Source organism: Leptidea sinapis, chromosome 2, assembly GCF_905404315.1.
Source record: "Leptidea sinapis chromosome 2, ilLepSina1.1, whole genome shotgun sequence".
Lineage (NCBI taxonomy): Eukaryota > Metazoa > Arthropoda > Insecta > Lepidoptera > Pieridae > Leptidea > Leptidea sinapis.
This window is the reverse complement of record NC_066266.1, coordinates 7,868,647-7,881,324: the sequence shown is the minus strand read 5'-3', so window position 1 is coordinate 7,881,324 and position 12,678 is coordinate 7,868,647. Positions and strand designations below refer to the sequence as shown.

At 37.5% G+C, this 12,678-nt stretch overlaps 2 protein-coding genes across 2 annotated transcripts in view; both read right to left on the bottom strand.

Annotated features, from left to right (window-relative positions):
• Positions 1-12,678, bottom strand: part of LOC126975853 (male-specific lethal 3 homolog) — a 33,126-nt gene that overhangs the window by 9,856 nt on the left and 10,592 nt on the right. Inside the window, exons 7-10 of the mRNA XM_050823928.1 lie at positions 10,923-11,056; positions 9,792-10,125; positions 6,527-6,646; positions 236-377 (exon numbers count right to left, since the gene is read on the bottom strand). Of these exons, the coding sequence (XP_050679885.1) occupies positions 236-377; positions 6,527-6,646; positions 9,792-10,125; positions 10,923-11,056 (730 nt within the window). The remainder of the gene's footprint in view (positions 1-235; positions 378-6,526; positions 6,647-9,791; positions 10,126-10,922; positions 11,057-12,678) is intronic.
• Positions 8,990-12,678, bottom strand: part of LOC126976118 (guanine deaminase) — a 338,523-nt gene continuing 334,834 nt past the window's right edge. The window contains exon 9 of the transcript XR_007731843.1: positions 8,990-9,073. The gene's annotated coding sequence lies outside the window, so the exon portion shown is untranslated. The remainder of the gene's footprint in view (positions 9,074-12,678) is intronic.

The following is a 12,678-nucleotide window of genomic DNA, read 5'->3' as shown; positions in this document are numbered from 1 at the left end:
ATCAAACAAATTTAAAAAAAAATGTCAAAAAAATAAAAAATAAAATTTCGTGTGGACCACCCTTAACATTAAGGGGTATGAAAAATAGATGTTGGCCGATTCTCAGACCTACTCAATATGCACACAAAATTTCATGAGAATCGGTCAAGCCGTTTCGGAGGAGTACGGGAACGAACATTGTGACACGAGAATTTTATATATAAGATGATATGCCCCTGGCTGCTAGACTACTCACCTTCTCCATTAGTAATGAGAGAGGGGTCCTCGTGTAAGTGCCGCTTGGCACGTGCGAGTTGGCCCGAGTGCCTGTCCTCTCGTCCCTCCCCTCCCCCTCACCGCCTCGGTAATCGCACGTCGACGAACCACTACTGCCAACGCTATAACAACAATGTTTTATTTATTACGAGCTGACCCGGCAAACGTTGTTTTGCCATATAGATTACTTTTAAAAGTTAGACCGTTTCTTGGACATGGCAACATTACTTTATTAAAATAAAAGATTTTTTCTATAATAAACGTAGCCTAAATTACTCCTTATTACATCAGCTGCCTGCCAATAAGAGTCCCGTCAAAATAGGTCCAACAATTTCAGAGATTAGCCGGAACAAACAGACAGACAGACAAAAATTGTAAAAAATGTTATTTTGGTGTATTACCGTATACATATGTATATACATGTAGTAAAAAGACGGTTATTTCAATATTACAAACAGACACTGCAATTTTATTTATATGTATAGATGAAACCCGATTATAAATTCAATAAGTAAATGCAGCTCAGAAACCATGGAAGTTTTGTTTTGTTGGCGATGTTTTATCACTTTATATTATAAAACAACAATTTTAAATTTTAAAGTAAATAAATTATACAACATAAAAATATAGTGGCCATAAACCATCTAGGATAAAATTCGCGTCGAATGGTGGTAGTTTCATGGTTTAGGCTTGAAAGAGCCTCAAACAAAGACCATTTTCATTATATATATATATATCTAGAATAGCCGTTCGCGCCCGCTTCGCTGTAATTTTATTCATCTTATTACAAATACAATTAAAAAAAAAACCATCTAGGATAAATTTCTCATCGAATGGTGGTAGTTTCATGTCGATACGATCAGTGGTTTAGGCGTGAAAGAGCCTCAAACAAAGACCATTTTCATTATACATATATAGAAGAAGTCCTCCGCCGCTTCTGTCTGTCTATTTGTGATAAACTCAAAAACTACTGCACCGACTTTCATCTTGATTTCACCAATGTATATAGCGTGGTTCACGAGTAGTATATGTTATATACATTAACGATATTTGTTGAAGGTGTCGGAAAAAATATCTGGGAGCTTTCAAGGAATTATTGCATATCTTATACGTGGGTAACAAACTGAAAATGTTGATAACTGGCCAGTTAGAAACATTGCTAATGAAAACTTTTATTGAATGTCAATTTTAGAACTTTTTGGTAACCAAATGTAGTATATTGCATTCATTTGTCATTTGTTTTTGTGAATTGGCGGCAAATCTAAAATTCTTATAACACGTGAAAATGCTATGACAACAAAGCTATGATAGGCTGCGATTAGCATTTTTTAATAAATCCCATCTCGAGCCACTATTTACAATTGCTTTAACGAGTTTAAGTGTGGACGTAGAAATCTCAATGATGATCCGCGTGAGGGACGTCATTTAACAGCGACTACTGAAGATAACAATTTCAAAAAATATTACACGAACATTTAGGCGTCAGGAAGCTTTGTACCAGATGGATTCCCCATACTTTAACCGACGACCAGAAACAGTGGACTGGTGTCGCCAAATGTTAGATAAGTTCAACGGCGGTGACTCAAATGCTGTATTTGACATCGTCACAGGTGATGAAAGCTGGATATATTGCTACGAACCCGAAACCAAAAGACAATCAGCTCATTGAGTGTTTCCTTTCGAGGATCGGCTAACTAAGGTAAAGAAAGGAAGAAGTCAAGGAAAAAAGATGATTGCCTCATTCTTTTTTGGTCGGAAAGGTCATTGGTGCCCTGTGACTTTTATTTATTCCCAAGAACTAAAGTTAAAATTCGAGGTATTTGCTTTACGAGCAAGCGTACGAAAATACCATAGAAAAGGAAGAATGGGCCGACTGCTTTTCTCAGTGGTTCCATGGAATGCGACGATGTGTAGAGAGGAACGGAGATTACTTCGAAAATCAATAAAAGTATTGGCAACTTTCTACATAAAGCCGATTTTCATTTTCTAAACATTTTCAGTGGTACCTAGGTATACAGACTACAGAAAATTCGCAAATGCGATGGCATATGTTTTACAGAAAATTCTCAAATGCGATGGCATATGTATTACAGATAATTCTCAAATGCGATGGCATATGTATTACAGATAATTCTCAAATGCGATGGCATATGTATTACAGACAATTCTCAAATGCGATGGCATATGTATTACAGATAATTCTCAAATGCAATCGCATATGTATTACAGATAATTCTCAAATGCGATGGCATATGTATTACAGACAATTCTCAAATGCGATGGCATATGTTTTACAGACAATTCTCAAATGCGATGGCATATGTTTTACAGACAATTCTCAAATGCGATGGCATATGTTTTACAGACAATTCTCAAATGCGATGGCATATGTTTTACAGACAATTCTCAAATGCGATGGCATATGTTTTGACATCTTGACTGTTGCTTCTCTATATATTCTTGATAATGTAATGTATGTTCATAGGCACATAAGTGAATTTGCCAGAAACTTTCATAACCATAATGTTAACACCAGGAACAGACATAAGCTTATAATGCCTGTTACTCGGCTAAGTCGAGTTGACAAGTCTTTTGTGGGGCGATGTATATGCTTTTACAACAGGATCCCAGAGAATGTTCAAAACAAAAGTATTACGTTATTCAAAAGAATTGTTAAAAAACGTTTGTGTGGTAAAGGTTACTATAACATAAATGACTTTCTTAATGATACCACAGATTGGGAATGGAGCGACCGCCCTCAGGCTATTTGTACAATGTTACTTTAATTGTAAAACATATTTTTGATGAAAAAAAAAGCCCGCTGAGTTTGTTGCGCCCATTCTTCTCAGGCCCAAGGCATTCATTTTGGAATGGGTGGTAGTTTTTTTTGACTATCAATAAGTGATTTCACATCCTATTTTGAATAAAAATATTTGAATTTGAATTTACAGACAATTCTCAAATGCGATAGCACATGTTTTACAGACAATTCTCAAATGCTATGGCATATGTTTTACAGACAATTCTCAAATGCGATAGCATATGTTTTACAGACAATTCTCAAATGCGATGGCATATGTTTTACAGACAATTCTCAAATGCGATAGCATATGTTTTACAGACAATTCTCAAATGCGATGGCATATGTTTTACAGACAATTCTCAAATGCGATGGCATATGTTTTACAGACAATTCTCAAATGCGATGGCATATGTTTTACAGAAAATTCTCAAATGCGATGGCATATGTTTTACAGAAAATTCTCAAATGCGATGGCATATGTTTTACAGATAATTCGCAAATCCGATGGCATATGTTTTACAGAAAATTATGAAATGCGATGGCATATGTCTATCTCATAACATACTATATCCATTTTAATACTATAAAATTGCCAAATACGATATTAATCTATATCCTTTAATTACTACATAATATATTACATGTACGTAATATATATAGTATGTACTACGTATTACCTATAATTTAGAAAAATGAAACGAGAAATAAATATAGCACAATTGTTTTAGTGCATTATACAACTAAATCTAGGTCAGGTGTTTCCGGGACGATACGAAGGTACCCATACCTTCAAAAAAAGCGCGTACACCTTCTTTAAAGGCCGGCAACGCTCCTGTGATTTCTCTGGTATTGCAAGAGATTGAGGGCGGCGGTGATCACTTAACAACAGGTGACCCGTACGCTCGTTTTTCCTCCTATTCCATAAAAAAAATGGTAGGTTCATAGAAATATTAGGTATAACGATCATTAGACTAAACATCAAAGAGTGTGTAAATACTTCGTAACAAGAGGCGGCACTGCCTGAGTAAAAATTGAAATTTAGTTTAGTATGAAACGTGCATTGATTTGACAAAGTCTGAAATAATAATAACAATATTATGGCGTCGAAGTATAACCCGGCTGAGTTTGAAAGCGAACAGTTGCTTAAACGTAGTGGATTTTGGCTACCTCCGTTTTTTACCAGATTATAGCCGCCTTCTGTCAATCTATCAATGAATGCACGTTTCATACAATCAAGTCAATCGCTTTTTATTATAGAGTTTCGCTAGGCTTGTAAACATTTTAATGTCAACTTAAGAAAACAACTTGTTAATATAATTTGCCAAGATGCTGCTAGGTATATTTTGTAATTTTTTACTTTTCGCGCTGGGGCTGTATGGGTGTACCTTTGCCATTGCTTGGAGGGAAAATCAAACCACTCACCACACATAAGTACGGGTTAATAGGAGATAAAATGGAGGTCTAACCTTATGAAGATTTTTCTTGCCCATTAATCTAAGGGAGGTTGTTCTTGTAATCGAGTACATATTGAAAAATGATTTAATTTTTTTATGATAGTAAGGGACGAGACGAGCAGTACGTTCAGCTGATGGTAATTGATACGCCCTACCCATTACAATGCAGTGCCACTCAGCATTCTTGAAAATCCCAAAAATTCTGAGCGGCACTACAAATGCGCTCGTCACCTTGAGACATAAGATGTTAAGTCTAATTTCTCCAGTAATTTCACTAGCTACGGCTCCCTTCACACCGAAACTGTGATGTTTACAAATAACTGCTTCAGCAGAAATAGGCGCCGTTGTGGTACCAATAATCTAGCCGGCATCCTGTGCAAAGGATCCTCCCACTGGTAAAAAAGATATTTTTCTATTATTGTATTTTGGTATGGGCTGATGGTCTTGTTACCAACGCTCTAAATAAATAAAAAAACAACAATCGATAAGTATGTATACAATACATTTCCCGCCTATTTGTGCGGCAACTTGAAAATTTGTAATATTAATTTTGTTAGTATATTATGGCTGGATCATTTGGCGTTGCGTAGAGACGTCGCTTCATTGTGTGCCTTATACCGCATTTATCACGGGGAGTGTTCGGAAGAGCTGTTTAACCTGATTCCTGCCGCCGAATTCCACCTTCGCACATAGTTAGGATATCATCCCCACCATCTGGATGTGTGGCGGTCCTCCACAGTGCGGTTTTTAAGGAGCTTTCTTCCAAGTACTACAAAGCCGCGGAATGAGCTTCCATGTGCGGTGTTGTGTTTCCTTAAAGGCCGGCAACGCTCCTGTGATTCTTCTGGTGTTGCAAGAGAATGTGAGCGGCGGTGAGCACTTAACACCAGGTGACCCGTGCGCTCGTTTGTCCTCCATTTCCATAAAAAAAAAACATAAAATTACCTAGTTGTCTAGGTCAAAAAACCCCACCTGACCCGCTTTATACAACTGTTGCATAAAATACTAATATTATACGATATACCTTTATATAAAAAAAAGCCCACTGAGTTTCTTGCGCCCGTTCTTACCAGGTCTGAGGCATACTTTTTCGAATGGGTGATATTTTTCGACATTCAATAAGTGATATTTTATCCTATTTTGATTAAACATATTTGAATTTAAATAATACCCTTTTTATTAAAATAATAGCTTACCCGACAGACGTTCTCCTATACATAATAAATAAAATACTGTTTTCTCAAGCATTTGTCAATAATATTTCATTACATTAAGAATTAATTCGCAAAAATAGGCTCCCTGTTGTTATAATTAAATTGTTTCACATCAGAACTGTCAAACCGTGCGTCAATAAACTCTCTCATAGAAAATATGTCCATACAAAACAAATATTGGAAAAAAATAATAGTGGGTCGAATCGAAATAAAAACTATCCTATATCTCTAGTTGGACTAAACTGCACTCCATGAAGTAATACTTAGTAAGTTCCGTTCATTTGTGTATGAGATCACTGGAAACAAAAATCAGGACAATGGATTTATATATATTAATATTCTTCTTTCTAGAAAGGAGGAATACTTTTTTTTAAAGTTTTTCAAGTGAAACTTCTTTGCGCGCGTGAGGGTAAAGTTTTTACGGATGAAACGCAATAAAGTGTCACGGAAATGTGGGACGTTTTTATCCAAGAAGAGGGAGAGGGAGATTGAGATAGAGTGAGAAAGGACGGACGTAGCGTGATGCACGTGGCAGCGCTAGTAAGTAGAACAACTTCGCTATTAGCGTTGTATCATGCAGGTTTAGCGCGCGGCCGCGAGTAAGTAGAACATCTAATAATTTCTAATACTGACAAAAAATATTTGGTTTAGAGAACGGATTAGGATAATTAATTAATAATTAAGTTTTACTTCTGACATGTGTACTTTGTACGCACGCCATTTTTTGTTTTGTTACGACAAAGAAGTATAACTTATTGCGTAGGTACACTATTTTTGATAAGCTGTTATGATCTGTGTACCTTGAGGAGTGGGTCTCGCAGAGCCTAGGTTCCGCTGCAGAGGTGGAGGCACCGGGCACAGGTTCTTCGCTCGTAGAACGGGACACCGTTGACTTGTGGGACCGTAGCCTACCGTTGTATCTGATAACAATTCAATATATTATAAATTTGAACTAGCTTTACAGATATGAAAGCTTCCTTAACAAAACCGGCTTGCTTTAGTATAGTACATTTTATAGAGGATAATAATGCATCTATTCTGCGCAGGCCACCTCAAATATAATAATAGTATTTATAACACTAACTTGCGCATATGATGTTAAGTCTTATTTGCCCAGTAATTTCACTAGCTATAATGCTTACACATTACTGCTTCACGACAGAAATAGGCACCGTTGTGGTACCTAAAATCTAGCCGGCACCCTGTGCAAAGGAGCCTGCCGCTGGATGAAATGTAAGTACGGTGAGAATGCGTCCATCTCTGCAGCGAACTTTACGAACACGTGAAAGTTTTAATGATCAGTATTTGCCGTTGTATGACTTTATAAATTTATTTTTTACTAGCTGACCCGACAGACGTTGTTCTGTATATAATAGATAAAATAATGTTTTTATACGATTTTGTCAATAATATATCATAACATCAAAAATTACTTCGTTAAATATGCACCCTGCTGTCGTAATGAAATTGTTTCACAGTAGAACTGTCAAACCGTGCGTCAATAAATTCTCTCATAGAAATTATGTATGGACACATCAAAGGAAAAACAAATTTGTTGTTTTTATTTAATTTAGCAGCATTTTCCTATTTATTCACCTTTTAAACCTTCTCTGGACTTCCACAAATAATTCAAGACCTAAATTTTCCAAATCGGTCCAGCCGTTCTCGAGTTTTAGCGAGACTAACGAACAGCAACTAATTTTTATATATATAGATTTACACATAATATAATAATGTATATATTTCAAATCACATGTCCTGTACTATTTTTTAATGTCTTGTTATCAATTACCGTACTCTATTAACTATTTAGATCTTTGTGCATCATTCCTTATTGTATTCGGAGAAGGGCGTTAGCTGCGCTGCAGTTTATACTTTTGCAGCTATTATCGTTTTTACTTGTTTGTATAAGATTTTTCAAATTGTTCCAAATAATGTTTTTATTTATTTATTATTATTATGTAAAAAAACTTGGGACGAGACTGATCTTGTCACTCTCGTGCCAGATTTTGGCGAGACATCACGTCCTGAGGATGCCTCGTGTAGAGGCGAAACACGTGTCGAATTGTTTTAAAGACAAATATTGACGGAATTAACACAAAAGAAAACTAAAATCATTTGTATAATAATTATGGATTTCCGCAAAGTAACGCCTAATTCAATAAATAGTTGCCCTGGTAAAATATACACTGACACCACGGACTAGTAAAAAAATAAGGACTCCGTGTCACCTTACATAGCAGTGTAGCACTAAAATAAGCCGATTAACGTCTAAATACATAGCCCCACGCACACACACTACTACAGGCCGATAGGCGGCCATTATGAGAATTGTCATCGTCTGTGACAGATCAGTTTGCGTCGCAATTAAATATTATAAAAATGCCGTCGTGCGTTGTGAAAAAGTGTAAAAACGATACTATATAAGTATTTGTGGCCAGATATAATTATTTAAGGGAGAAAAAATTGTGTAACTAGTATCCCCAGTAACCGCACACACACTAGCATAACGGTGCTTCACTTGCTAATATCACGGCGTGGAGTCCTACTTTTTTTACTCGTCCGTGGTGAAAAGGTCACATGCAATTTTTAAAACTCTCCATACACCTGGTATTAGTAAAATAGCCGGGCTATTAATAGGTACAATGAGACCTCCTCTGTTTGTGACAGAAAAAGATCTAGCCGTCCACGTAGTATTATAGTACGAAAAAGGTGATCAAAGTAGTAAGGGAAAAAATTCCAAGAAATCCTGTCCGAAAGCAAAAGATTTTATCTTGGGAGATGAAAAGCACCTAGAATCATTAATATAATTTAAATAAAGTATAGGGTGGTAAAATCGAAACAACTACTGAAGCGGTACGCAAAGGGAGGTCACAGAAATTTTTTATTTACGGATGAGAATTTTTTTTCAATTGAGTAACATTTTAAAAAACAAAGTGACCGTTAATACGCTCAAAGCTCTAAGTCTCTAGTTGGCAGAGTGCACTATCCGAATTTATTGATGGTTGGTCTCCTCTATGGCATTTTCGTACGCTTTCACCACATCTTCAGGGCTCGTAAAGCGAATACCTCGAATTTTATCTTTAGTTCATCAGAATAAATAAAAGTCGCAGGGCGCCAGGTCAGGACTATATGGCGGATGACTCATTATCTCGACACCTGCCATAGTCAAATATATTCAACAGTCCGTTTTGCGGAGTGCGCTGAAGCATTGTCGTGGTGAAGGAGGATCCTGCTTCGAAGGCGCTGCTGTCGAATTTTTTCCGAGACAACAGGCAAACAGCGATTGACATACCAGTCTGCAGTAACTGTCCTTCCATCTTCTAGCACAATTGTCGCGAAATGACCTTTCCGACCAAAGAATGAGGCAATCATCTTTTGTCCTTGACTTCCTCATTTCTTTACCTTAGCTAGCCGATCCTCGAAAGGAAGCACTCACTGAGCTGGTTGTCTTTTGGTTTCGGGTTCGTAGCAATATATCCAGCTTTCATCACCTGTGACGATGTCAAATACAGCATTTTAGTCACCGCCGTTGAACTTATCTAACATTTGGCGACACCAGTCCACTGTTTCTGGTTGTCGCTTAAAGTATGGGGAATCCATCTGGTACAAAGCTTCCTGACGCCTAAATGTTCGTGTAATATTTTTTGAACTTGACTCATACCAATGCCTAAGCTTGCCCGTATCTGCTCATAGGTCACTCTCTTATCTTCCTCTATCATGCGTCGCACAGCACTGATGTTATCTTCAGTAGTCCCTGTTAAAGGACGACCCTCACGCGGATAATCATTGAGGTTGCTACTACGATTGTTAATAGTGGCACGAGATGGGGCTTGAATGCTATATACTACATTAGGTTACCAAAGAGTTCTAAAATTGAAATTCAAAAAAAGTTTTCATTAGCAATGTTTAACTGGCCAGTTCTAGATAGATTTTTAATAAACTGTGTATGCTAAGTTTTTATTGTGATAGAAAATAAATATATTTAGAATTGAATTAATCCCAGAAGAGAGGGTTATCACTTTAAAACATAACATATTGTAAAAAATGTAAATTAATTCTCACCTCCTCGCCACAGTGACCGGTCTATTCTTCTTGAGAAGTCCGTTCGCGTGCTCCTTATTCTCTACTATGGGTAGTATGGCGGGCTTGATATCTGCGGCGGTGTCAGTACTGTCCCCCGGAGGGGCAGTATCTCCCGGAGGGGCAGTATCTCCCGGAGGGGCTGTATCTCCCGGGGGGGCTGTATCACCCGGGGGTGCTGTATCTCCCGGGGGGGCTATATCTCCCGGGGGGTCTATATCTCCCGGGGGGGCTGTGTCCGCCGTGGGTGGGTCTTTTTGGTCATTGATCTCCGATATTGATGAACGTTTCCGATCCACATGATTAACTAACGGTTCTGTAACATAGATAAATTTTTTGAAATGAAAACATCTTTGGGCATTTTTTGTGATGGGTTGAAACCATTGGACTGGCGACACCGTTACCTCTGTATAAAAATAGGTAAATACCTATTTATTTATTAGGGTCAACAAACAGTGTTCACAGTAGGTACTTATAATATGGTATTAATCTAAGTTAAAGGTAATTGTGTCACCAGTACCGTTAACCGCGTGTTATAATACATTGTCAAAAAAAGGTTGAATAATGGTGATGTATAATAAGGTTAAGGTAAAGAAAGTTAGTTAAAAATTCCAAGAAAAAATATAAGGAATTTACAGTAATATTTATAGTGTTTTCAAGGCAGATACTAAAATCTTTATAAATGATACCAATATAAACAATTTGTTATTTTTAAAGCAATATCTCTCGCTTCTGGGATTTATTATACAAAGTTTATTTATTTTTATTTAGTCAAAATATTAAAAGGAGAGATACCCTCAGAAAGGATATCGACCCACAGAACACCCCACAGTGGACCTCGTCAGTGCAACCACGACCATTCTGACTAGAGTGTCCGACTAAGAAGATTAATTGACTTGAAGAATGAATGATGGCTCATCTAATGTCCAGCAAACATGCTGAGTTGGGACCATTTTTGTTTTTTTTCAGATTTTGTTTGTTTATTGTTTGTCTCCTTTATAAGCTTTAAGTTATTTGTATATTTATGTGTTTCAAAATAAACATTTTTCATTTCATTTTTTTTTTCATTCATTCCATAATGTTAGGCCGTGGTGATGATACGAAAGGCCTTACCATCGTCAGGCTCATATGCCGCCGGGTCGGGAGGGAGGTGCGAGAACTCCGCTATCCTGGGACAATCAGCAGTCACATCGCCGTGCGGTGACTGGTTCTCTTGGTCCTCACCTTCCGAGTTTATTTCTGCTGGACTGCAAAAGATAAATAACAATTTTGAGAGGGTTCACACCACAAGTTACTCAGATCATAGTATATTGTGTTAGTTTGTATTAAGAAATGCGACGATTTATGTATTATTTCCGACACCATATTAGTTTGTAAACTGTTGTAACATAAATTATAATTTAATTTATTAAACTGTTAGACGCGTCAACCTTAAATCAGTTTTGATATTTCTAAATTTGCGTGTGCCAAGTATAATTTGCGTGCGACAAGTAAACTTTTCGCACTCAAACAACAGTTTAATCTTCGAAAAAAAAAACACGCGTAATTTAAAAATGGGCAAACGGCCCTTTTTCAACCGCAACAGCGAGCGCCATACTACTTGTCCCGCATGAGTAATGCAAAGTATTTTTATTCAAAACTAGCTGCCCTTCGTTGTGTAGTAAAAAATTAATTAAATATCACTAACTTTATTGTAACTATTGATTCCGTTATTTATGATTCAAAAATAAACCACGACATTAATTAGGTTTTCTATTTCGTACACTTTATGAACTTCATGATAATCATTCTATTGCTCTATTGGTATAAAATGAATTTTACGTCAACTGTTTGTTACGTCAATTGAAAAGAACACTATTATTTTTACTATTATCATATAAAGGTATATTAATTAAATTCATAGTATACCATCAATTTAGGAAAATTCCTGATCAGATTATTCCGATAGAAAATTAAAAATGAAAGACTAAGGCTAAACAAGGATGATTCCACCCCAGTTTCTTTTTTATCTTGAATTTTCTTTTCCTACTTACATTTAGCAGTAGTGCTATCTCTGTTTTCGATACTGTCTCAGTGTGGTGTGGCGACTCGGGTGCCTAATTTAGTGGTTACGACATTTCGATACTGTCTCAGTGTGGTGTGGCGACTCGGGTGCCTAATTTAGTGGCTACGACATTTCGATACTGTCTCAGTGTGGTGTGGCGACTCGGGTGCCTAATTTAGTGGCTACGACATTTCGATACTGTCTCAGTGTGGTGTGGCGACTCGGGTGCCTAATTTAGTGGTTACGACATTTCGATACTGTCTCAGTGTGGTGTGGCGACTCGGGTGCCTAATTTAGTGGCTACGACATTTCGATACTGTCTCAGTGTGGTGTGGCGACTCAGTTGCCTAATTTAGTGGCTACGACATTTCGATACTGTCTCAGTGTGGTGTGGCGACTCGGTTGCCTATTTTAGTGGCTATGACATATCGATACTGTCTCAGTGTGGTGTGGCGACTCGGGTGCCTAATTTAGTGGCTACGACATTTCGATACTGTCTCAGTGTGGTGTGGCGACTCGGGTGCCTAATTTAGTGGCTACGACATTTCGATACTGTCTCAGTGTGGTGTGGCGACTCGGTTGCCTAATTTAGTGGCTACGACATTTCGATACTGTCTCAGTGTGGTGTGGCGACTCGGTAGTCTAATTTAGTGGCTACGACATTTCGATACTGTCTCAGTGTGGTGTGGCGACTCGGGTGCCTAATTTAGTGGCTACGACATTTCGATACTGTCTCAGTGTGGTGTGGCGACTCGGGTGCCTAATTTAGTGGCTACGACATTTCGATACTGTCTCAGTGTGGTGTGGCGACTCGGGTGCCTAATT